The sequence below is a fragment of the Salminus brasiliensis genome, chromosome 4 (assembly GCF_030463535.1).
Source record: "Salminus brasiliensis chromosome 4, fSalBra1.hap2, whole genome shotgun sequence".
Taxonomy (NCBI): domain Eukaryota; kingdom Metazoa; phylum Chordata; class Actinopteri; order Characiformes; family Bryconidae; genus Salminus; species Salminus brasiliensis.
In genome coordinates, this window is record NC_132881.1 from 8,214,526 (window position 1) to 8,242,205 (window position 27,680).

A 27,680-nucleotide genomic window follows, 5' to 3' on the forward strand; every position below is an offset into this window, starting at 1 on the left:
AAAGGTAAACGTTCAGTAAAAAAATAATATAGTCAAAAAAAATGTTCATCTGTCCGACAACAGTGTGTTTAATTGTTTATGGCATATCCACTCACAAAAACTCATATTTCGACTGTTGAATTCAGACAATTTGGAAATCATTTTATTAATTTGTACAATTGCACAAATCTACACATCCAAACTTCTAAAAGATCAAAAAGTGCAGAAAAGCACCAACAAATCCATACATTTAAGAGGCATTGTTGAAATAACAAGGTATCTCAAAAGTCTAATATATATATATATATATATATATATATATATATATATATATATATATATATATATATATATATATAGGCTAACAGGTCCATGCAAGTAACTCTTTAAATTATAAACACTGTCTGTTTGTAGTCGTTTTAGAAATGATCTGAGATTCGTCCGTCCATCAAATTTTTCAGGTTGCCGACAAGTCTTTAAGCTGTGCGCTGTAACAAACCCTAATGTTGTAAAACTTTGCGACTGTATTTACACATAGGGCATCAGGGTTATATTACAGTGCCTGTGGGAAGCCATCCAGTCTGTCATTACCTTCTCTGGATGTCCAGCTGCCCGGAAATTGTCGCAAATACTTGAAACCGTGTTTTCAAAAAAAGCCACCTTCATCTTACGTTGACATAGTACACTTTAAAGGGGTATAATACAAGCAGAAGCACCACCTTAAGTAATATAAGGTACTGTGCATTAAATAGTAGAACACTTTTGTATAAATCAGAAAAGGCTAGACTAAATATACATTTGACATTGTGCTTCTTTTTTTTTCAATAGGAGAAAAAAGCTTGTGAAATAACAGTGTAGAGGACACGCCATAGTCACAGTACTTGGAACTCTTGATTCTATCCATTCTATTTCACACAGTCCCTTGAAAACAAGAGACGGACAACAGGTGAACATGCAGGCCCTCGGTTTGGCATTTCGGTCAAAGACCCCAACTGTTCTGTTTGAGAACAGGCGACACAACGATCATGGAACATGCCCCGTTTGTAAATAAGGCCATTAAGGAATTGTGGAATGTTCTCCACAGCATTAGGATGTAATTTCGGGCGAATGATTCAGTCCTTGCTGTATTTCTAGGGAGCTAACCATAAAGAACACTGGAGGAAAGAGAGTAAACATATTTCCGAGCATGTTGCCCATGGGGTGGGGCGAGTGGGTGGTGTTGGGGCGAGCGGATAATAAAGAATGAGCGGCAGAAGAGAAAGTTCTCTCAGGGTTATTATCGGCATGGATAATGCACTGATGCTCTCCACAGTGTGGTTTCAGTTCAACTGGGTGATCTAGTTAGACCTCCAGCTCATGCACATGCATTCTGCATGTCCTCCCCCCTGCGTCTGTGTGCCAGATGGGGCATCAGCTTGTTCAGTGCCAAAAATTACATCTGTATGATTGTACCCCCCCACCCCCCACCCCCCCCAGATGCACATGACACAGTTGGGACGAAACCCACTCTGGGGAAGTTTAGAGAATGCTGTGCTGATTTCAGATTTAGACCACATCATGTAAACAATTTAAAAATAGACCTATTTATATGTATTTATATGCCGTTGCTCCTTATATTTTCGTGTATGTGTGTGTGTATGTTTTTTTTTTTAACACAATAGGTCTTGAAAGCTTTTAAGGACGTTTTAAAGTATGAAATATGATAAGATATGAAATCAAGCAAAACCACACTTACTGATTTCAGCCTTGTGCGATCTGAGAGAACATTTTTCTGCGATATGGAGAATGGCCGAGTAATCAAACATAGCTTGTATAAAAATCCACTAAAAATGACCAGTTTTGAGCTTTGATGCCCTTGATAATAATATGGATGGGACCAAGACACTGCAGTTATTAATAAAAAAATGTTTTAAACCCTTCGGCCACCTCCCACCCTTACCAAACACACCATAGAATTAGCCTGCCCTGTTACACATAAGTGGTGAGCATGGTTTTTCAGTTTTTACTCTAATTACAAAGCAATAACGAATCTATTCAACGAGACATGAGAAGCTCTTTCACCCCCCCCCCCCCCCCAAAAAAAAAAAAAAACACCCCAACCCCGCATTGATCCCCCCTCCCGCCCTCTGAAAATCCCCCCCCTCGCATTTCAGGCCACCAGGAGGGAACTGACCCAACAACAGATGTGGCTGCCACTCAAAACTCAAAGCTTAACGCTGGCAGCCAGGGGTGCGGTATCCTCTGGATACGGAGGTCGTGTCCCAGGTCTGTCTCAGAGGATAGTGCAGAAAAACTTCTTCTCCCGGAACGGGTTCTCTGAGGCGGGCACCGGGACGATCAGCGGGTCCTCTCGTATATGAGCGTCACAGTAAGCCATCAGATCCGCTGCCGCTTTGGACACCTGCCACAACAGCAAGGAAAGGAGGATGTGTTTAGTGTTGGCAGGATTAGGCCAGGATTGTTGGCCTATTGATTTTATTAGTAATATCTGCTGATTAGCAGATCTTACAATAAATTACACAACAACCTATACAGGCCTGTCAGAGAACACCAACCCACTTACTCTTTGAAAGAACAGCACTAAGAATCTCTGTACTTTAATCATATCATCAGCGGTGATGTACTGTAGTTAGCATATGTGTTAAAGTCAGAGACCACCTTTCATTCATTTGATCTGCGGACGTTCCTGAGGAGAACACATGTAAAGTAAACCAAACCACTTGCATAAAGAATTATGAAGCTATAGGAAAAATCTGTTTCCAAAACATGATTAAAAGATACAGAGAAAATGGAACTCCTAACAACTGTGCAGACCACCAACACTGTAATACACTGTGGTTGGTGTGGCGCAACAGATAACACCACTACCTGCCACTGAGCTACCACACCATGTGTGAGACTGGGGTTCGATTCCCGGTCTGGGTGACTGTGCTGCGCAATAAGAGTCCTTGGGCAAGACTCCTAACACTACATTGGCCCATCTCTGTAATATGAATAACCTTGTAAGTCGCTCTGGATAAGAGCGTCAGCTAAATGCTATAAATGTAAATGTAATGTAATGGTTGATGTGGCGCAACAGATAACACCACTACCTGCCACTGAGCAACCACACCATGTGTAAGACTGGGGTTCGATTCCTGGTCTGGGTGACTGTGCTGCGCAATAAGAGTCCTTGGGCAAGACTCTAAAGACTACGCCCATCTCTGTAATATGAGTAACCTTGTAAGGCGCTCTGGATAAGAGCGTCAGCTAAATGCTGTAAATGTAATACCCATAAGATCTGAAAGCATGTGGAGCTCTTACTAAGAAAAGGGAGTAGATGAAAAAAGATCATTTACAGGTCAATCAAGGAACAATAGGCCCAACACCCAACAACATCAACATCATTTAATATGTTTGGGATGACTTGTATGGTGAGAAGCAGAAAATGCTCTTCTAAGAATCTTCTAAGACTGACCTTGGAGGAGTGGGAAAATCGCTCGGATTTCGGTGAAAGCCCGAATGCAGATCTTATATATAGACACACAGAATACCGAAACACCTGATGTTGCTTAGTTGATGTTTAGTTGCTGAAGCTTTTTGCTCTGACACTGAAAAATGAATAACTTGAATAATGAACATTAATCGCTTACACAGCCTGTCCAGTTAGAAATGACCATTTTAAATAAATGACAACAAATCAGTAACAGAAACAGTACATAAGTACATCTCTCTCTGTCTCTCTCTCACACACACATACACACGTATATAAGCCATACTTTATGGACAAAAGTATTAGGACACCTGCTCATTCATTGTTTAAGTATAGGTCAAGTATATTAAACTGCTCCACAGCTCAATGCTGGGGCCAATAGGTTCATGTTTATCTAAAACCTTTCTACAGGGACTAGACAAGCTATGTGTGAGTGTTTATGCATCTGCACATCTGTGTCAGCAATGGGTGCAACTTAAAGTAGTAAACATTTGGACATACAGTGTATGCAGAACTGTCCGCCTCCTGTCTGAAATGCACATAAAAATGTGTGCAGGGGAAACAGAGCCCAGAGAATATGCTCAGGCCTCAGGTCAATGTAACCACAGAAATGATAGCAAATGGACCAGATACAGACCCAGTTCAAGCTTCCTTAAACAAAACACATACATTTACAGTAAACAATATGACATCTCTAAGAATATGGATGCACGCATCGGGGCTATAAGGGTTATCAGTAATAAGAATCATTATGAAAACAACTATCAGTGAAAAATGAATTTCTTAACTGTATTAACTGTATATTATAACATATATTGCAAATTTATTCTCTTCAAAAACTGTATTTATATATTTAATGTAGAAACCATCAGTAAATTATTCAACTTCAAACCAAACTTGGAATCAGGCCCCCAGTGTTTGTGCACCACAGGGCAAAAGTGAGCGGCTTGAGAGGACTAATTGACAGACGCTCTCCATTGACTTCCATTCATTTCAGGGTGTCCACGCAGTGCCTGAAGGTTATTTGATCCACAAGCTTCACAACACTGTGACTATGCTGTAAGGTTTAAGCACAGAGTGGGGTTTATGTGTAGTGTGTGTAGACCACCTAGCTCACAGTGGGAATACATTTCCTTGGCTCGGATGACACTGTATTAAGTGATAGAAGGTCATGTCAGAATATTATGACCACCCCTGATTTAGAATAGATGCCACATATATGCAAATAAGCGAGCACACTAGTCAGTTGTAGCAGAGTACAAAAATCATAGTGGGCATAGGATGCGATTTGACTGATCTCCAAACAGGCAAGATAATAGGGCACCAGGCAAAGGGTGGTAGTACCCTGGAAAGCGCCAACTTTGTAGGATGTTCTGAAGGTGTACTGAGAATAGGCTTCTTGTACATTGAGTGCCTCCCGATGGCATAACAGTGGCACTCCAAGGGCCATTGATGCCAGAGGGGAACAATGTACAGAGGTCCAGAGCACTGTGGAGGTCGATGTGCCACTGTGGAGCAGTGAACACCTTCCGTCACCTAAAACAGTCCATGCCACAACGTCTCACTAGTGTCATGCGAGCCAACGGTGGTTATTCCCACTATTAGGTAGGTGGTCAGAATATTCTGACATGACTGTGTAAAAATGATGGCGCCCTATTATCATTCAGCCATGTCACTCCACTGCTGCGTTCTCTTCACTGGCTTCCTGTAGCTGCTGCCCGCATCAGATTCAAAACCTTGACGCTGGCCTACAAAGCCAAGAACAGACCAGCCAGTCCCTCCGTACTTGATGGCAATGGTCAAAAGCCGATCCGCACCAAGAGCCCTTCGAGCTTCAAGTACGACTCGGCTCGACCAGCCATCCCTCAAAATCTGCGGAAGACGAGCGTCCAGGCTTTTTTCTGTCCTGCACCAAAGTGGTGGAACGAGTCCAACACTCGCTGTCTTCAAACCCAGACTGAAGACCCTCCTCTTCAGAGAGTACTTGGACAAATAGCGAATAGAGTACAATGGTCACCTTATTGACTTGTGTTTAGTAATGTCTAAGTAAACAGTGAAGCACTTTGTAAGTCGCCCTGGATAAGAGCGTCTGCTAAATGCCTTAAATGTAAATGTAATAAAAATTACAAGGCAAGAGGAAAAAAATAAAAGAATAATAATAATAATAATAATAATAATAAAGAGTAAGGAAGTGACAAGTTATAACTAATATGTATTACGTGGTGAAGGTGTGCTGTCAAGCTGAATGGCTTGTGGCTTGTGATGTTCACAATTTTTTCGCTCTGCAGCTCCTAAAAGCAGAACAGTTATTTGCAGCCAATGCCACAGATTCATGTAACCCAGGTGCCAGAGCTGTCTCAGGTGTTTCGACTGTCCATTGCACAAGAAGCCAATCAGAAAGTGACATGACTGACCTCAGCTGCTCCTAACTAAAAACAGCAGGATGACTGGGCCTAGATTTTAGATTCTGTCACAGCTCACACTTTTTACCACTATGGTTTTGGACCGTTTATTCATATCCAGTTTTTTAAAAATAAATATGTGTGCATTAGTGCCTAATCTGCCTTTCTACGCTGCACACTCAGTCAAAATTGATCCCTAGTAGGAAAGTGCTATGATTCATCATATATATTTGTAAGAAGCATGCTGGGAGCACTTGCTTTTTCTGAAGATGTATGCTGCTCTGAACTCTTCTACTGAAGCGCATGCAAGTTCATGTATCTACAGTGTTTGGTCATTTTGCCTCTGTACTCCCCCTCAGTGAATCTGAAATGAAGCAATCAAGCTGTGATCAAAGTGTAGGCTTTTAGCTTTAATTCAAGGGTGGTTACAAAATTACTGCATTTGCCATTTAGGAATTACAGCTGCTTTTTTAAAAACCTGGATGAAAATCCTGTACAGTGAGTGACTGCCTGGAGTCTGCAACCAATAGACATCCCCAAATGCTGAGTTTCCTTCCTGTAGATGCTTTGCCAGGCCTTTTAATGCAGCAGCCAGCAGTTGCTGTTTGTGGGTCTTTCTGTCTTCAGTTTTTTCGTAAGTAGATGAAAAGTGTAGGAAATCAGGTTGAGGGGACTGACTTGGCCATTTAAGAACATTCGTTTGGGTCATTATTCATTGTTATGATCCATTTGAACTGTGAAGGATCTAATCATCGTATTAGATTGCAGCACTGGACTAAATATGAGCAGAAAGCATTGCTCTTCAGAATTCACCCTGCTACAGTGCTACAGTGCTACAGTTCCACTGGCAGCCATACATATGTCCAAGCCATAACAGTGCCTCCACCATGTTTGACAGACGATGTGGTACGCTTCCTCAGGATCATAAATCCTTCCATTCCTTCTCCATACTCGACTTAATCTCGGCTTCATCTGTGCAAAGAATCTTGTTCCAGAGCTGATCATTAGATGTTTCCTAGCAGTCTACTGTGATCTTTCTGTTCCTGAGTGTTACCAGTAGTTGCATCTTGAAACAAACTCTGTATTTACTTTCTTGAGGGTGTCACTTATTTGCAGACTTTGATAAAGACATGCCCACCTCTTTTAGAGCGTTCTTGGCTGTGACTAGATGTTGTAAAGGAGTTCTCTTCACCAAGGAAAGACTTGGTAGACTGATACCAGTACAGCCAGACCTGGCTCTCCACTACCCTGCTGCCTGCTGGCCTGCTCTGGGTCCTTGCATTGATTCTTCCTCACCTCTACTGTTTGCTTGCATGGACTTTCACCCTTCACTCACATTGTCATCGTTCATGGCTTGATGGCACATTTGCCATATTCTCTTAATTCAGTATTGATTTATTGTTGTTTTTATTTGCTCAAAAGAGGCTCGGACACGGATCTCTGTAAAGCTGCTTTGTGACAACATCTGTTGTGAAAAGCCTATAGAAATGAATTTGAATTGAATTGAATTTCAGATCCATTTCATTTTTAGATCCATTGCAGTGGTTTACAGAGGCGACTTGTGTTTATTTAGCCTGCAAAGTGCAATCTCTGGGTAATAAGCAAATAAATAATCCCTATTAGAAATACGTGCATCTTCAATTAACATGCTCTCTCCTCTTAACAGCACACTGACACTAGTGTGTATTGAAGGCCCTCCCTCAGGCCATTCTTTCTTTGTACACTGACCTTCACGCTACATGCTCCCCCATCATTTCTATTCACAACACCGATGTCTATGAACATGAGTACAAACAGACCCGTCAATCATTCAATAATTCGATTCATGGGCTGAAGCTCACGTAGTGGCTCGTGATGTCACAACAGGAAAGCCATTTCGTGCCCTGAAATGTTTGTTACAACAGTTAGAACACTGCCATACTCACCACAATGTGATGAAATATGAGCCCATAAGCAGGTCATTCTGGGCATGAACCATGAAAACCACTTAATAAGGACGACCATATTTATATATGCTTGTGTGCAGCTGTCACTACTCAAGTGTTACAATTGCATAATACCTTAATTGCAAAATCCTCTTAAACACATGCAGTTCAAAGCCACTCCTTAAACTGACCCTCAGTCTTGTTTTAGTAGCTCACAGTACAGCACTGATCAGAAGAAGCGTGAATGTAACAGAGCACTGTGCTGACTCACCCGCTTCTATTTTAGTTTCTGATCACTGATCAGTAAGATATGTACACAGCACTGGTGCTGACTGGGCTCCCCTGAGACGTTTCGCTCCGTGCAAACCAACATGTACTGTCACTCCTGCCTCTACTGAGGACGTCTGTTAGAATGAGCCTCCATCATAAAACTGCACAACAATGCAAAATGCTAAAACATGCCCACGATCAATTATAATAGTTATTGGTAATTTACTGATTATTTTGATAATTAACTCACCCATAGAAGTCCAACATGAACCTGATGTAAATAATAACAAAGTAGATTATTCAGATAGAAAAAGATAGTTAAAAGGGCAATGACAATATGGTATCATTTAATATGGCATTAACTGTAAAATATGAGGAAATATGAAATACTACACATACACAGGGCTATCCATTTTGTTTGGGACAAAGATACATGCACATATATATATATATATATATAATATTCGAATCAGATGTGCTTAAAGTCCACAGTCCTTAAATTATGGGTATTTGCATCCATACCCAGTCCTCCTCATTTCAGGGTACCATAATGTTTAGGACATTTGGCTTTACAGGTTTTTATGACTAGGTGTATTCCATAGCTTAACTCGTGCAGACATAAGATCCATAAGCTTTCAAACACTTTTGGAGTCAAAGAAGCTCTTATGAGGCTGAAAAACAAGAGTAAAACCATTAGAAACATCAGTCAAACATTGGGATTACCAAGAAAAAAGAACGCACTGGTGAGCTCATTAATCACAAAGGGATTGGTCGGCCAAGGAAGACCTCCACTGCTAACAGCATAAGAACCCTTACTAATCTTCAGAAAAGTCCTGAGTTGTCTACCCGACAGATCAGAAACAGCCTTCAGGAGGCGGGTGTGCAATTATCATCTTATTACTTTCCACAGAAGACAGAAATAAAAAGGCTACACTGCAAGACCCAAGCAAAAACTGGTACTTGAAAGAGCTGAAGAATTCTGGGAAAAGGTCTTGTGGACAGATGAGACCAAGAGTGGACTGCCCACAATCTAAAGCATACCACCTGATCTCTGAAACATGATGGTAGGGTGTCATGGCTTGGGCATGTTTGGCTGCCACAGGTACTGCCGCATTTATCTTTACTGATGCTAGAGGCACAATGATCTGCATCAATATCTGCTCAGGTTCCGATATGCTGAGAAATACGTAAAGAGCTGGAAATAACGGAACAAGGCCCGGCAAAGCATCACCAGAGAAGATACTTAGCACCTGGTGTGATGTCTAGGAATCTTGGGCTTCAGACAGTTATTGCATGCAAGTACTAAACATGACTGCTTTAATGTATCTATCATTGCTATGTCCCAAAAGGTACGGTGCCCTGAAATGAACAAAGGGGGGCTGGGTAACAAAAGTTGTAAATGCATGAATACATGATGGTGAAACTGAAAAGTATGCAAATGCCCTTAAAATAAAGTCTGTTGGAATGCTTTAATCACATTGGATTGGTTTCTATACATATGCATTTATATACATATGCAACTTACTGAGAAGGTTATTGAGCCATCCTTTTGATAGCCTTGGTCATAACATTGGCACCCTTCACACTTTATCGTAAGTCACATCTGTGATGTAAACATAATAAAAATGTACACATGCATTTTCACATGTTAAAATAAATGCAACAACACTGAGGAGTGTTTTTTAAAGGAATTGCAGGAGTCATATCTGGGTTTGCCATTTAAAGTGTGTAAATGCATTGGTATTTCAGATATGACAAAAACAATCATTTCAAAATGGGCTGTTTTGCAGCTTCATTTGCACACATGAACTGAATGGAAGGCTCAGTGAAACAGTGTTTACACACTACACCAACGTCCATAAATGAGAAAAAGTCACTGTCCTCAGGAATGACCCCACTGAAGGGTTAAAAATACAAATGTCTTTCTAGAACGAGTCATGCAGCTCATTTCCTCTGAATGCTGCCTACTGTATAGATAAATGCGATGGCGTGGGCAGTATGGGCCAGTGAATTATAAGTCAGGGGAGAGCACAGTTGTGAGGAAAGGGCGCAGCTGTGAGGGAGAGAGGCCGGCTGCTCTGGGGGGTGAGTGACACTCAAAACCAGATGGTTCTCTGGCCTGCCCGCATCAACCTTACAAACTACGTTTCCCATCACCCACCTCAACTCACTCAAAATGGGAGGGAAGTCCGTTACAGAGTACATATATATATATATATATATATATATATATATATATATATATATATATGTGTGTGTGTGTGTGTGTGTGTGTGAGTTATACTTCACACACACAAACACACACACCTATCGAGTGGCTAATATAATGAAACGTCATCGTTGACATAATAAGTTACATAAATGACATCACAACAGACGTTTCCTGATATAAAGGGTATGCATGTGATGTCATAGGTGGTGGGAGTCACTACGGCCACGGCCACTGAGTGTCAAAAAGACAGACAGCGTGGCAGTGTTCGCGTGTGGCAGTGTGAATGAGCTGTTGGGCAATTGACAATACAACAAGATTCAGCAGGAATTCAGAGCTCTGCGAAACGAATGGATTGCTGCAATTCTGGAATCCAGACACCGAAACATGTGGGGCTCACTGTTTGGTGAAACCACGCTCTGAAAACAGGTGGGAAAAATAGCGAGCCCACTGCAGTTGTGTATTTAGCGACATGCTAAGCTTGATTAAACATGAAGCAGATAAGAAGCTTTATGCTGTGATTGAGCCTCAGGATCCATGGACCATTGGTTCTTTGGTCATTTGGATGGATCGCTGCCTTTAACTGCCTTCAACTTGAGCAGATAATCGCTTGTTTCATTCCCAGTTTGGACATTTTCCCTAATAAACACAGCCATGTTGCAGAATTTCTTTTTGCCACCCAGTCTGACTAAAGGGGACGTGTTCCAGCGTGAACGTGAGGTCAATGAATACCCTCTATATATCACGGGTATTAACGTCAGCTACATGCATTATTAATATACATACAGTATTTAGAACGTATTTAGTAGGGAATATGTACAAAAGTGTATAGCAACAGAATATTAACAATTTTTTAATGAAAATTCGGAAAAATGTACAGTATAATTGTTATGGAATATTTTATTGAACATTTTGTTTTATAACAATGCACGATCTGGGAGTAGTACAGCCAGTGCTTTGCCCAAGAACACAGCCAAGAATACCTTACCAGTCCTGATACCTTACCAGCTTTCTAAAGTAGCATGATGTTGAGTTAGTACAGTGTTCTACATTCCGCACTTTCCCAGAGCAGCACTTTACCACTAGATGGCAAGTCCAGTGACAGTGGAAGCCCAAAGTCTTTCCTGCACTTTATACTAAAACAAAAAAAAAAACCCACACAGTTGAGTTATTCCAGGAGAACAGTGCTGGCACTGGGTGTCTGGTGTCCTGGCGGGTACTGAGTCAGTAATTACAGCACATATAACCCACTGATGAAGGAGAGCCCCACTAATTAGCACATATCGCATTGCACTGTGCGATTGAGGAATTAATGAGAGAGGCCATCCTTCAATCAGACCAGCACTGATTCTCTTCCTGCCACCGAGGCCATCCTCCTCCTCCAGAGGACGCCCTAATTAGATTTGGAAGATCAGCGGAGGGCGCCTTCCACTGTCTCTCCATCTCTCTTTACCACTTTTCCTCTCGCTCTCCTCTCCCCTCCCTCTGTCATTTAACCCAGAGGGAGAGAGGCCTGTCACATCTTCTGATCTCCTGATCTTACTTACTGCCTGGAAACACTAGAAAAACTAAAAAAACTCATCTCAAACCCCTGTGTCAGCCAGAGTTTAACAGCAGGCATCATGTGATGGGTCAAAGATGGTTGGAGAACAGTCACATTTGAAAAAATATTGAGAAAAATAAAATGATAAACAAAAACATCACTCAAATATTACATAAATGTGGTTGCAATACCGTAGTAGTTGAGTTGTTGAGACACAAACTCGCCACTGTTTTCACTGTTTTGTGAGTTAAACTGAGTGAACAGAAACAGCCCATTGTTGGCATATTTTGAAAGGCTGTACAATATGTAGTGTGACTCGATTATTAAAGCCTGGGTCACTTCACATCAATTTGGCAGCCTATTACCCATCCAGTCTATAAGCAATACTTCGCTTAGATTTGTTTTTGACAGACTGTCACAGAGTGTCACAGTATGTAGACTACCTGTAAGGTTCCAACGCAATACCACCGCGTCACCAGTATAGCAACACCATAAAACTCTGAATACCCTACCGCATGCATTTCAAGACCAACCAAGAGACCTGAAAAACAACAGCAGCCAGCTAAATAATAGCCTGCAATACACTAAATTATTAGACGCTATATTAAATATTTAAAGGTTAAGGTTGGCAAAGCAAACAGCTCCTTTATTTAGCAGCACCATTATAAGAACAGTTATGCATAGAGTAACAACAATATGCAGCCAACCAAGCTGCTATCGAATAAATGGTGGCAATATTTAAGACGTGCGGAAATGAAAGTGATGGCATGTTGGGCATGTTTGCAGGACCCGGACGACCAGATCTCGCATCCTCACAATTAGGATGCTTGTGGATGCTTATATGATATATGATATTATAGGATGCTTTTAAAGCAGAGCATTAAAAGCTTGGATTGTAAGTAAAATAACCATTGTTTAACCTCACCCAGTGAATATGGAATACAACCTGAATACTGAACTCTACACCAGCCTTCACGCACAACCAAAGGGTGACTGTACATCATGGGCATGATCTGAAAGCCAAACTCTAGATGATCAAACAAGCTAGAAATATTAGCATACCTTTTTTATTCGGACCCTCTGGCATTCGAGATGATTGAGAAGAACAGCCAGACGAAACCCTGAACTCCCAGTTTATTTGCGTGCTAACACACAAGATAAGCTAAATCCGACATTCAGTCATCAGTCACCATGTAGCAGCAGAAATGCTGAACTTGCAGACCTGTAGCTAGTGACATTAACCCCAATCATCGGCCTGCAAATGAACTTACGTCATAAAGCTGTGAATAGAGACTGGATGCAGCCAAGGAATGAATCTCCTTTCCAAGAACATCATGGCTGCCGACGCCAGTGGACTGTTGTACACTATATATTACACACTATATTGTACACTATATTCATATTAATGAACTAATTTGATAATGAACTAATTTACTTTGATTTACTCATTTACATGGTTTAATAACCTGCCCAGAAAATATTGCTCATTTCAGCTAAATATATACTCAGCTTATGTTCAGCTTATAATGCTCCTAATAAATAATAATAAGAATAAGAAGCTTGTTGAAGTTTGTTTGCTGGGGACGCACTTTAATGACTGAAGTGTAAACTGATTAATACCTGACCAAATCTAATCGTCTAATTTTCCTCAGTTCACAATACTTAATAACTGATAGCTTAATAAGTTTTGGATTAACACAACAAGTGAAGGTAGTAATATTTGCTTAATTGTCCTAACTACTTCTAACAATACAAGCAATTTCCATACGCATATTATGTGAACACAATGTGAACAAAGTGGGGAAATTTTTCTTAGCATGTCCCTATGTGACATAAGTGTACAGGTGCTGGTCATGAAATTAGAATATCATGAAAAGTTGATTTATGTCAGTAATTCAATTCAAAAAGTGAAACCTGTTTATTATATTCATTCATTACACACAGACTGGACCTCAGAAAACACAGTGGACCAACACCAGCAGATGACATGTCTCCCCAAACCATCACTGACTGTGGAAACTTTACACTGGACCTCAAGGAACGTGGATTATTTGCATCTCCTCTCTTCCTCCAGACTTTGGGACCTTGATTTCCAAAGGAAATGCAAACTTTACAGAGAATATAACTTTGGACCACTCAGCAGCAGACTTGAGTGGCTTGACACAAGCAATGCAACAGCTGAAACCCATGTCTTGCATACGTCTGTGCGTGGTGGTGCTTGAAGCACTGACTCCAGCTGCAGTCCACTCTTTGTGAATCTTTTCACAATCCTCTCCAGGGTGCGGTTATCCCTATTGCTTGTACACTTTTTTCTACCACATCTTTTCCTTCCCTTCGCCTTTCTATTAATGTGCTTGGACACAGAGCTCTGTGAACAGCCAGCCTCTTTAGCAGTGACCTTTTGTGTCTTGCCCTTTTCACAATATTCTAATTTTCTGGTTATAACCATCAAAATTAAAAGAAATAAACACTTGAAATATATCAGGCTGTGTGTAATGAATTAATATAATAAACAAGTTTCACTCTTTGAATGGAATTACTGAAATAAAACTTTTTCATGCTATTCTAATTTTATGACCAGCATCTATACATACATTTGGACTAAAATACATATCGGCTAAAAACATGTCATAAGACTTATTTCTATTGTAAACCAATGTCCTAAGCATCAGGCAAAGTGTTTTAACCATTTTCGTGCAATAACATCCTGGGATGTAGCTTCTTTAGAACAGCATATTTTATATTAAAGCATGACTTTTTAAAAATTACTTTTTAAATGGTGTTATAAGGCTATAAATTAAAACCAAATGGTGGATTTTGTTTTAACAGCTACAGACATGTTTGCCAGATTACCCCAAACAAAATAAATTGGTTGGGGGTTTATTTTAAACCACAACATTATGATAATGATTAAAACATAATAAAACATGAATACTCAATAAAACATGATCCACATCACACTCTGATGATCATAAGCAGCTTCCTCAGAATATAACACCTAGGTCACAATTCTGCAATCGGTCAGTCTTTTAATTTTCTTTCATTTACTTTCAGAAGAAAATCATTTATAATACTTTATAGAGCTTTTCAGTTGTAATTACTCTAAAGGTTATTAATTAAATGACAAGCTTAGGGTTCAGGTGTTAACTAGATCAAATTATAATATAATAAATCATGTCTTTTAGGTCATAAATCCTTACAGATTCTGTGTTTGGCAGGGAAGCTGAACTGGGAAACAAAAGTGTCTGCGAAATGTAAATGTAAATCAAAGTCAAACACACAGCTTCTCTTGTTCTCCAGAGACATAAGGATGACTTTTTTTAATGCTGAGTAAGCGCAGTATGCTGCATGGCTGTGTTCCAGAAAACAGCACAGTGCTGACCTCAGGCCCATGAGGTACACACAGTCTGGGGCACATGAGAGACAGCAGAGGAATCAGATGATAGCATCAGTGTTAAGAACGCAACGGTTTTACTGGCATAAGGAGACACCCTGAAATGTCTCTTTCATCACAGTATTACAAAGTTGTTATGCTGTCATGCTCACATTAAAGCCGCAACAACATAGGCTGGACAACATATATGGTCCAAATTAACTTGGGATAAAATCCTGTTACATTAACTTCTGTCAATGTACATTACATTCTTTTTACTTTCTAAAAAGTTAGCCATTTTCAATTTTTCTAGTTTTACATAATTTATTTTGCATTATTATGTTTATTTACTATTGGTGGTTTATAAATTCTGTAATCAATTTCAACTAAAAGATGCTGAACTAAAGGTATTTATTATTCACTATTATTAACTTAAATTTGCAGAAGGAGCAAGGTTACAAGTTTAGCAATCAATAATCTGCAGCAACATCTATTTTTGGAGAATATTTTTGAGTTTTTGATTTTAACATGAAACTAAAATACAATTAATTGTCATTGAATTGATTTAATGAATTGAGCTAAACATCTGTGCACATACAAGCTTTTTCATAAATGTTATGGTTTTGTAGCTGTTCTGACTAATTTGTTAAAAATTTGCTGCTTACTATTATATACAGTCTATATTATAATAAGTTCAAAAGGTCAGAGTATACAAAATTGGCAGATCTCTGTGTTGCTTTTGGAATTAGAGTCCATTTCAACCATCATTAGGGTCCATAACTGAGCACAGTGCTTGGACCCCAGTAATTGCCATTTGTAACTGTAGGTTGGACACTGGGCTCTGACAGCGGTTATGACAGTCCACAGAAATCAATATGTTCTACATCACTTTCAGATTAAAAAACGAAGTGGATGCTGATTGTCTTGGCTGCCAACAAGGATTTTGTGGAGTTTAACTCTGGCTGACTGTAAACCAACACCACAGCCCGGCTCCACACGTGTTTTAGAGTTTGAAAGCAATGCTGAAAGTCTCCATATTACCACACACTGCTTCTATAATTAGAAAAGATTCATGTTTCTGATTATGTTGATGTGTTCAGTCATTCGTGAGCTATTGAACTGAGATGATGGGAAATGCTCATAAAATGCATTAATGAGTTCTGATATGTCTATTGTGGGAAAATAAATAATAAAATAATAAAAATAATTGATGATATATAATAATATAAATGATGATAAGAAAAATAAGTGATGATAAGAAATATGGTAAACAGGCCAGTAGAATTAGGCACATGTTAGGTACATGTTAAGCGCACCAAAATCTGATGCATTGATGGTGTTAAATGAAATATGAATCTTTTGTACAGTAATACTAAACATAATGTACATGTTATTATTATGTCATTAAAAATAAAGATATACATCTTCAAAAGCAAATATTAAGTAACATTATTTAACACACTAAGTCATTTGAGTTTAAATGTCAAAGTGCGAACCCTGCAGACTTTAATGAAGAACAGAGTCTGAGACAAAATTAAGTAATAAATTACTGAATATTGCATTTTTAGGTATACTTTGATGTCGTCAATAGTTCTAAAATACTGAGCTACCTAAAAATACAGATATACTGGCAACCAGGGCTGATTAGTGATGCATTATGTTTATGATTATTGTTATTGTTATTAATATAATTTGCATACAAATGTGCTATACATAAAATAAAAATAAATTAATCATTATAATTATTACATTTTAAGTATGCCACAACTGCTTTGCTAGTGCACGTTATCTGTTCCTCCTAACTTGCAAGCATTTTTGTGATACATTATTTATTAAGTAAATGCAAGTATCACAATGCTATAATTTTGTCATATCTGTAGTTGAACTAAAGATACTTTTAAGCTAAAATTAAATAATATTTTAAGAAGCTGTGTATAGAGCTGGCTTCAATCTGGATAAAACTTTAAACATGACAACAAATACCTTAAGAGAAAATTGACATAATATGGAAGATTCCTTCTAATGTGTGAAATACATGGACTCAGACAAGCTGTGCTAGGATTGCAAAGTACACAGCAAAACAAGAGGAAGCATAAGGTGATATTTCATATGATTTAGTGTTACGTTTGCCATCTGCAAAAGGATCATATTCCAGTCAGTAAAAAGTGAGTCCACAGAATGACCCAATCCAGTGAATGCATCACTGCAGAGCTATTAAACACATTTCCACAGCATTTAAGCATAAGCATGCACAATAAAAGTTCTTACAATATTACGTAATATAATTTCTTTTATATTTGTTATGAAATCAAACCAAATATCATTCTTTAGGAGAAAGTGTGCTAAACAATTGCTTATAACAATATATGGGTCACATCCTTGTAATAAACTAATATGATTACACAGTTATTTCAAAATACATGAATATAATATACATGTGCATTCATAGCATTTCCAAGCTGCTAAGATATATAGTGATACACGATGTATAGCATGACAAAAATAGCATGCTATAACAGGTCAGTGACACAGCAGTGATATTTCATCCCAAGACATTTATCCATTCATTTCCCAAGCTGTTCTGACCAATATACTATATGCAAATGCTGAAAAAAATGCCAGGTGTGCATTGACCAGAGGTTTTTAGCATAGGTACTGAGTAACTTATAGAACTGCAATGAACAAAAGTCAGTTTCTTAAATGCTGTTCTTTTACTGTTGTTATTTTGTTTTAGTGGAAAACTAAATGATAAACCTCAAAAGTCAGGAAGGTGAAGAACTGGAAAGCAGCAACCGATTTCCATTTCCTTATAAATATACATATAAATATACTTCAGCAAAAAAGCATGTTGTCCCTGCCAGCTAGGTGTGCAACAATGTTGGTACATTTTGATATATGTAGAATTTAAAACTGTGGAAATGTGTGGAAAGCACTGTCAACTAGGCATCTGCGTGCAGCCTATCAGATCGAAGTGAATGAAAAGGGGGGAGGGGCTTACATTACGCACTCACTCGTGCTCAAATGATGGGGTTTGTTTTTATACATTCGCTATAAACTCTAGAGGTTGCAACTGACGAACAGAGGTAAGGCAGAGAGATATGACTAAGGAACAAGGAAGGCAGAGATTAGGGGTGTACCATCATACAGATGTCACAGATGTTCAGGGCATGCAGCTGTACTGAGAACACGTGGCACACAGTTAGGAGTGCATGTAGACTGCAAGCTGTAGCAAGTAAGGATTTGCATGGTATTGCAGGAATTGTGGTAGATTTAGGAGTAGTGCTATGGTCATGGTACTGTTGTTGTCTTTCCCATCCCCTTCTCCTCCTCTATCTCGCTCTTTCACTTTCTGTTTCCCGCCCCTGTACTTTGGGAGAATGGCTCACATACAGCATCGTTTTCCTCTAGCTCTCACTGTTCTGTTTTGCAGCAAAATGAACTGAAATTAAAAAAGAATTCCAGCACTTGCACACTAGAGGCTGTACCCAACATCTCAGGGGAGGAGCTATATGACACCCTCATGCTCCTCAAGGTGAGGAGCTATATGACAAACCCATACTGAACCGCGATGTCCAAACCACGTACCAACCGTGATGAACCAAAACATGGCTGTGACTACAATGGCTAACTATTTACATTTAGGGAATTTTGAGGGCATTACAATCTCTTAACGGTGGGCTTATGTGGGCTTTATGCAACTTAACGGTCAAAGATTATTCCATGAACAGCGCAATGCTTTACTAACAGTGAGCTACCACACCATGTGGGAGACTGGGGTTCGATTCCCGGTCTGAGTGACTATGCTGCGCTACACCATTAAGAGTCCTTGGGCAAGACTCCTAACACTAGGTTGGCCCACCTTTGTAATACGAGTGACCTTGTAAGTCGCTCTGGATAAGAGTGTCAGCTAAATGCCATAAATGTAAATGTAAATGTACTAACCTCAATTCAGAAATCAGTTTGTGTGTTTACAAAGCTTTAAACATGGCTCAGCCATTATACAAGCGGTGCTGACACACGTTGATGTGTCCGAGTTTCCTTTGTGTTTCTAGCTCTACTTAGTAAGTGAGTCACAGCCTATGACTTATGTTTACCCTTACACCCCTAATAGTGATGCAAATTTATAGGAGGAGCTTCAGGCCTGGGCCTCCTTTCAAACTTTGCATATTTTACCTTAACCATTCCATTAAGACACATATTTAGACACTCCTTATTTTTGCTGTATCAAAAAACATATTAATTATTGGTTTGCCAAGCAATCTAAGTGGGTGAACTGCTTTAGCTACCTTGTAATGACTGCCCTTTAAAAACAAGGCATGCACCAGCACATGTGGCCTTAGGTATTAGCAGCGTTATATATGAACATATTACATACACACACTCTAACAGACACATGCACATTCGCACACACCTTTATTCTGTCCATGCAGGCTTCCATTTTGAGTTGTTCCACAGCTTTGCGAGCCTGGGAAATACTGGCAGTGCTGTTGTTGGCCATGCCGTCCTTCATGACTGCCACCTGTATACTGACGAGAAAGAGAAAGAAGCCATTTAGATGATTTAGAAGTATTTTTAGTATCACAAATCACATTTACAAAGTGGTTCTTTACTCAACATGCATTTGGAAAGAACTGTGTGCCAAAAACTTCCCAAGCATGTATGTGGGACTTTGCTTAAAGGAATAGTTCTGTGTATTTCAATCTAATTTCTATGTGGCTCAGAACAATTGCCCAGACCCCTTCATTCCTGGCATCTGCTACACTCCACACCTTCACCTGGATATGGGTGATAATGGGGCTCATTCAGCAATATTACCACTACTGCTAATCATATCAGTGATTCTATATCCATAACCCTGTTCATAGCAGTGGACCTGTGTGCTGTGAAGGTGATTTTATACCATTTATTAGTACAAGAACATATCAGAGTTTTGACCAGGGGAGGACTGGTTCCTCCAAAGGTTTCTTCCTCCAGCTTTGCTTTGCTCACTTGGGTGTTTTGTTTCCTTAAGTCTGGATTTCTGTAGACTTGCTTTGTGACATCAGGATGTAAAAAGGGCTATGCAAATACACTGGACTTGATGTGAATATCTATCGAAACATATCTATAATAGAAGGTAACCTAAGATTTGTGGTTTTTATGATTAGTATCTAGGCATTTCTAGATAATATAAGGGTTCTTTTATGAATCCACAGTGTTTCTTAACCTCGCTCCACAACTGTACAGTATCAAATATTCCCTGAAACCCCTGAACTCACAAGTCAACAATGGCCTGCCCTCTACCTTCATTACTCAATGTGATGCTAACCAGTTTGCTGCCACAACAGAGCCAGCACTTAGTGTTTTCCTCCATGCAAGCTTGTTTACCACCATGTTTTTTAATGGAAGAAACATATTCAGATGTTCAGCTCTTCTGATGTCAGCTAACTTGTCAGCATCTGTCCACTTACTAGCAAAATGCATGTCAACCTGGTGCAAGCTGTCACGATACACAGTGGCAAAACTGTACAAATACTATCAAAAACAAGCAACACTTCACAAACTGCACTAATGCATAATACTTTTAGAAAAGCTTATCGTATATAAGCCAAAAGTACTCTATTTCTGCCATAGCCATCATAGCTGAGCCTCACTGAAGTGCATTATTAAAACACTATAGCTACAGCTAGATCTATAAGTAATAACGTTACATTTTACTCTAACATGTGTATGAGGCTGTACTTGAAATTGGATAGAATTGGATGTAACTGGATGGACACATTTGTCTATGTTTATTCAGCACAGTAAACTTGATTATATTCTAGTTCTACTGAATTGCAGTAACTGTTCTATAATACTTGTTAGTGTACGCCTAATTACCCTAACTGGGCAAGTCAACCAGCTGGTTGACTTGCATATTTGCTTATTGAATTGTACCTCTGAAAGAAAGAAAGAAAAAAGAAAAAAAAGAAAAGTTGCTAAATGAGGATCCAGAAACACAATTTCACCAATTTTTTATTGTGTGTGAATGTATTCCTTAGTGGGACTGTTAAAGGGTTAGTTTAGCAAAATAACAATGTTGCTGTAATGCCCAGCTCTCGCTTTTTTAGTATAGTATAGCTAAGTTTAGTATAGTAAACTCTGTGTTTGTGGGGGGTCACCTGTGAAACATCTCTGCTTTTTATATGGAAAATGTTTAATCCACTTGTTATCTACTGATCAATTCCAGTTCACCGCTTAGCAGCTGTTGCTATCTGCCATTACAGTCATTACAGTTTGGCTTATGTCAAAGTGGCTCAGACCCTTTACACTTGCCCATGTTCCTGCTTCCAACACATCACCTTCAGGAACTGACTGTTCACTTGCAATTGGAACCAGATAATCATTGTTAATCACTTCAGTGTTTTAAATGTTAGGGCTCATCAGCGTATAGGCCGAATGGATCGGAGAGTGAACAGTGTGTTAATGTTAACAGTGTTTACATACTACATCAAACTCTTTTATATAAAAAACTCATTTTTTTAAAATATGGATCTGTTGGTAGCTGGTTTCCCACTTGCATTTATAGTCATATTTGTGGTATATTAACAATTAGCCCCAATTACTAAAATCTTTCATACATTTATTCTTGAGAAACGTCTATGTAAAATTCATGATGTGTTTCAAACTGCAGAATTGTTCACAGCTCTGCTCTTATAATGATGGATCCCATTGTCCCTGTAAGCTTGTCCCTGTAAAATCTGGGAGACCCAGAGTGGCTCCGCAATCTAACGTGCCACTACTATTCTAATCCCCAGCCATGCCACTTTGCCATTGGTGGCCAGAGTATGAAACAATTGGCCGGCACAGGTGTCTGCGGTGGAGCTGGGGACCCGACGCTTTCCTCCAAGTGTCTCGTCGGCTGACTGGTTGGCTTCACATGTATTGGAGGAGACGTGTGTTAAGTCTCACTCTCCTAGTGAATGAACAAGGCCCATCAGAATTTACTTAGCATTACATATAGGACCTGCTGATGAAGCTTGATTTGTGAATGTACTGCTGAATCAGACAGCTTGAAAAAACGTGGACTTGCCCTGGCCAAAAGTAAGTAGTCTGAATGTAACTACACTACCATTCCAGATTTTTCTTTTTATCTAGCTTACAGTGGTGAGCACAGTGAGCTGGGGCTGGGTATGAGCATGTATGTGTTTACTTGTGTGAATGTAGTAAGAGTAAACATGCTTATGCTTTTTATTATTAGATCATAATATCACATTTTTAGTCTAGGAAGATGTGCATCTGGTCTTGCTGGGCACCTTCTGACTGTTAGTGTCTCAAACTATGGGGGCTTGGTCAGAAGGCTTTACTAAAGAACACAGGCTTGTATGCCTATGTACAAAGAAATGAATCAATATCATTGTCCACCTGATACAGTCGAGACTGAGAAACACTGGAGTATTCCTTCAATGACTCACAGTCAAACGAGTGCGAAAATGAAGAATTCCAATCCCCCCCAGACCCCCATTGCCTTTTTATAAACACATCTACAATGAGGAGGTGGGGGAGTCGGTGGTCAGAAATGAATCATTAAGTTATAAATTGCATACAGAATTATGCAGGACCTTTAACACAACAGGCCCTTCCATGAGTCATTTGACTGTCCACGGCCAAAGGCCTTAAGAATTAAGACTGCCCCTGAGACAGCACAGACTGTTCTGTCGGGTTTGCTGTGGAAGACACACAGTCTACATGCATTTGTTTTGTGTATAATACGCAAGAATGATGTTTTCTTTTGATTGGCTTATAAGGGGTCCTTGTTTTGTGGCACGCCTGCCAAAAAAATTCAGTCCCTTCAGTCACTTTTACACCAAGGGCCTTTTTTCAGTGCTAACTGCCATGAAAACACATTTATGCCACAGATTGTATGAGCCTCAGACTCTTCATTAACACCTCAGCATTAATACACGCCCTCTTATAAGTAGGAATTTATAAGGTCAGTGTATTATATCAGTGTATTATATATATATATATATATATATATATAATATGTATGTATATATGCTGCGCTACACCAATAAAAGTCCTTGGGCAAGACTCCTAACAATACATTGGCCCATCTCTGTGATATGAATAACCTTGTATGTTGCTCTGGATAAGAGCGTCTGCTAAATGCCATGAATGTAAATGTAAATATCATATCATATCATATCATATCATATCATATCATATCCAAACTGACTTTCCTATTTAGTACCGTCTAAGCTTAGAGGTATCTTCTGGATCCAAGCTGATACAAACTAGCTAAGGGTATTTTTCTGAGTAAACAGTGAAGCACTTTTGTAAGTAAATGCCTTAAATGTAATGTAAAAGTAACTGTAAATGCTCAGATATATGCTTATGAAAATGATCAGTGTGGGACAGGTGTTTAGATTATTTTAGATTAAAAGAAAATAAGAAAAAGAAGCAATACAAAACTATTGTATGATAAATAAACATCATCACTGTAGGATCGACTGTAGCAATAACTTGCGTATAAAATGCATGGTTGCACCGAATTGATTTTTTTTATCATGACACAGTAGCCGAATAATTTCTCCTCAGGCTATTTATTTATTCGAGAGGTAAAGATTATTATTTTGTCTCATTCAAAATCAAATTGTGTATAAATGTGCTGTGTAATCCTTCTCATCTTAAATCAAGTTCATCCTAAAGTAGCTGCAATGTTTGCCTCGATTCTCATCCTGAACAAAACAACCATCAAAACTAGCCTTTAAAATATACCGGCTCTATGTATATCTGATCTATATTAAAAGGTTTAACGCGGCTTAATGTACCAAAACAGCAACGCACTTCCTCCACTTATCACTGACTCTATTCTCACAAACAGACAATCTGAAAATGAAGTGATCATTTTCACATTATGCTGATTTAAATCCATTATAGGCGGGAAACGTACTATATAGGCTCATCCATCTGGCAGTATAGTCAGACAGACTAAAAAGACTAAAATTTCAAGTCTACATAGGTAAGTCTACTTATACTACAGCATATGAATTTGAAGTCCATATTTTAAATAAATTCATTTCAAGGTCCAAATTTAAAGACCTCTGTCGGACGTTACCTAACTAACATTGACAATAACCTTCTTCACAAATGCGTACGGCATAATTCTGCATTAGTGCATTAGTGGTCACTGTAGCACTCAGTCAACATAAAGCCACACTCAGCAGCAGAGAACGTGGTAACTTGCTCTTACAGCCGTCAACATTAAGGCCAGGCAGCTACAACACTATACAGATTAAGCCTGAACACACGGGGAAAGGTAGCCTTTGGGGAATGACTTCACACGGCTGGTGAGTGAAGAACTGGGGGAAAGCCAAAAATCCAACATCAGTGGATCCTCATTTAGCAACTTTTCAGTAAGCAAATATGCAAGTCAACCAGCTGGTTGACTTGCCCAGTTAGGGTAATTAGGCATGCACTAACAAGTATTATAGAACAGTAACTGCAATTCAGTAGAACTAGAATATAATCAAGTTTACTGTGCTGAATAAACAATCATTTACAATAATTTACAACGTACTTTAGACAAATCTCAGTATGTTTTGAATACATTTTTTTTTTCTCGGGCTGCAATTGATGACATTTCAAGTCCACAGGAACACACGTATAGACAAGAATGCAGATGGAGTTTGATTAATGCAGTTTTTTGTTTTTTATGGATGTAATGCTGATGTCTTCGATACACAACCATAAAGACAATAGAGAATTTTGGACTAGCCTGGTTAGCATTTCTGTAGGACACAAATGTAACAGTACAACTGGAGTAAAATCCCAGTTAACAATCCCTGCTAAATTCAAGGAGGCAACATGAGCTTCACTTCAGCATTAAAGCAGCTGTATGTGAAGACTGGCATTTTTTTGCTCATGGGCTCCACCTGCAGGTGGAGAGTGTTATTCCCTGCAGCATCGACCAATCAGGCAGAGGCAGAGGTGAGATTGTACATGCTGGGAGAGACCCAGAACCGTCCCTTTAAATGCAAGAAGCATGTGGTCTGAGGCGGCAGTGCAAATGACAGGACTGATACCGGTCAATATTACAGCACCGTGTGCTGATACGGAATTATACGCCGTCTGAGGCTGAAGCACTGTGTTCCTAGGTGACGATCGGACGATCGGAAAAGTTCACAAGTTGACCTACGCGCCCTACCTACCCTGCCCAGTCGTTCCTCCCTGGCCTAACAGCCACACTATCCGCTGGTGTCAATACCTATACCATGCATCCAGCGCGGTGAGCATCCCTGAGCCTTCGTGGGGTTTGTGTGGGGCTACGAACCGTTAAATGGATGAAACCTGGAATACAATGGCAGTGATAATAAATCAGACATCATCAGTTATCAAATATGAAATTAAACAAATCAACACATCCCTACGATACTCTACGATATTTTAAAGCAACGATCTGCCGATACGATACAGTACGATTTCGATGTCCTCGTGCATCCGCGCTACACAGTTCCCTATGTGATGACGATCATTTGAGGAGTTCACGAGCTGGCGCGCGCCGCCTCAGCGACTGACCGCCAGGAAAACGTACGTCGCCACCGCTGTTTCCTCCTGACCAGCCTCCTGTCCAGCCTCCTGTCCAGACTCCTGTCCAGACTCCTGACCAGCCGTGTCATTCCCGGCCTAACAGAGCCAGCCCCCTTCTCCTCCATCCCCAGTCCGCTCGCGCTCAGCACCACAGCCCCAGTCACGCCGCACGCGCTCACACCGCCCCTGAGCCCTAACCCTAGTCATGGTGCACGAGAGCGTCGACACGACGGCACGAGGGACACGATATGAGGGTCGTGCTGTGCCCAGCCGTCGGTTCAAGCCCATCTCCCTAATTAGCATAACCCAACAGTGGCTCGCGCAGGTGGAATAAAACGTCTCCGGAACGTTAAAGCTGGCTAAATCTTAAACAGACGTCTTAGGGTTATGATTATGATTAGCCCATAAACAAACAGCGCACACCGCCTGCTGGTAGCCCCCGGTGAGATTTCGCCCCCCTGCCCCCCAAAATAATACCTCGCGAAGCTTTCTTCTCCTCAGAATCGCCGCGGAAACGCGCATTTTGGTGAGAAATGGCGGCAGTCTTAAAACCCCTTCGTGAGCCTACCTGCAACGTGCCAGTGATGAGCCTCTCTTCAGCGGGCGAGAAAACGGGGTCGACTCCACCCTACGAGAGGCTTCCGTCAAATTGGGTTCGAAAACGAAGAGGGGGAGAGAGAGAGAGAGAGAGGGAGGGAGGGAGGGAGGAGGAGGAAGATGAGGATGAGGATGAAGAGGAGGAGGAGGAGGAGGACGGGAGGAAAGCGCTCAGTCGACGGTAGACACCATGAGATGCTGGGCTGGAGGCTTGCAGTCTCTCTCTCTCTCTCTCTCTCTCTCTCTCTCTCTCTGTGTGTGTGTATGTCTCTCTCTCACTCTCTCTCTCACTCTCTCTCTCTCTCTCTGTGTGTGTGTGTATGTCTCTCTCTCACTCTCTCTCTCTCTCTGTGTGTGTATGTCTCTCTCTCTCTCTCTGTGTGTGTGTGTATGTCTCTCTCACTCTCTCTCTCTCTGTGTGTATGTCTCTCTCTCACTCTCTCTCTCTCTCTGTGTGTGTGTGTGTGTATGTCTCTCTCTCTCTCTCTGTGTGTGTGTGTGTGTATGTCTCTCTCTCACTCTCTCTGTGTGTGTATGTCTCTCTCTCTCACTCTCTCTCTCTGTGTGTGTATGTCTCTCTCTCTCTCTCTCTCTCTCTCTCTCTCTGTGTGTGTATGTCTCTCTCTCTCTCTCTCTCCGCCAGATGTGAGGGAACCTCTCGGCGTGACGCAGGAGGAGAGCAGCACAGGGAAGGTGGTGGTGGTGGTGGTGGTGGTGGTCCGGATGCGCCTTTAAGAAATGGGCTCGACCCCCGGGCTCCTCAGTGAGGGCAGAAGAACGCTGAACAACCTCTGGACCGGATCTGAAGTGGCTCCTTTTTGCCCCCCTCTCTCCTCCTCCTCACGCTGGGGGGAAAGAAAGGGGGGGCACAGCTGCTTCATACGCCTTTATTGCAGAGCAGCCTGGAGAGGCTTCCCCTGCTCCATCTGACATCACCGTTGACATCACCGGGTTTCCCAGCAGATCCGTCCTGAGCATCAGTCTGCACGCACTTACTGCTCATCTGAAAGGCGTCTTCTTCGTGGCAGGGTAGATATGAAGCCCATGGGCTGTTTGGGAGCAACCCCCAAACTCCCCAGCCACCCCATCCTCCCCCCCCCCCAAAGAACCGAGCTCACTTCTGGAGAGGCCTGGAGGATGCCTGAGTGTGGTGTGGTGAGGTGTGGTGAGGTGATGACTGGGGCGCTGGAAGAGGAAGCAGGTGGAGGACACACCATTAAGTTGGTGTTTGTTGGTCTTCTCAAAATTGCTTACTAGTATGATCATGGGGGTGGGAGTACTGTAACCATGGAAACAGGTCTGGTCCACATGTTAGTATAACAGTGGTGTTTTTTTTTTTTCTTCCAGTGAACTCATGGA

The 27,680-nt window shown here is 40.6% G+C and overlaps 1 protein-coding gene across 1 annotated transcript; it reads right to left on the reverse strand.

Moving 5' to 3' along the window:
* Positions 1–2,104: 2,104 nt before the first annotated feature.
* Positions 2,105–26,572, reverse strand: LOC140554449 (guanine nucleotide-binding protein G(I)/G(S)/G(O) subunit gamma-4). The gene is made up of 3 exons (XM_072677466.1): positions 26,293–26,572; positions 19,585–19,699; positions 2,105–2,380 (listed from the first exon to the last, which is right to left on the reverse strand). Exons 2-3 carry the CDS (start codon positions 19,681–19,683, stop codon positions 2,252–2,254), a joined length of 228 nt encoding a protein of 75 aa, XP_072533567.1. The 5' UTR covers positions 19,684–19,699; positions 26,293–26,572; the 3' UTR covers positions 2,105–2,251.
* Between the last annotated feature and the right edge of the window lie 1,108 nt (positions 26,573–27,680).

Coding starts and splice junctions, on each gene's coding strand:
- LOC140554449 (XM_072677466.1), bottom strand. CDS start 19,683: ATGAAGGACGGCATGGCCAACAACAGCACTGCCAGTATTTCCCAGGCT. Junction 2,381..19,584: donor CCTGCATGGACAGAATAAAG/GTGTGTGCGAAT, acceptor CTGTTGTGGCAG/GTGTCCAAAGCGGCAGCGGA.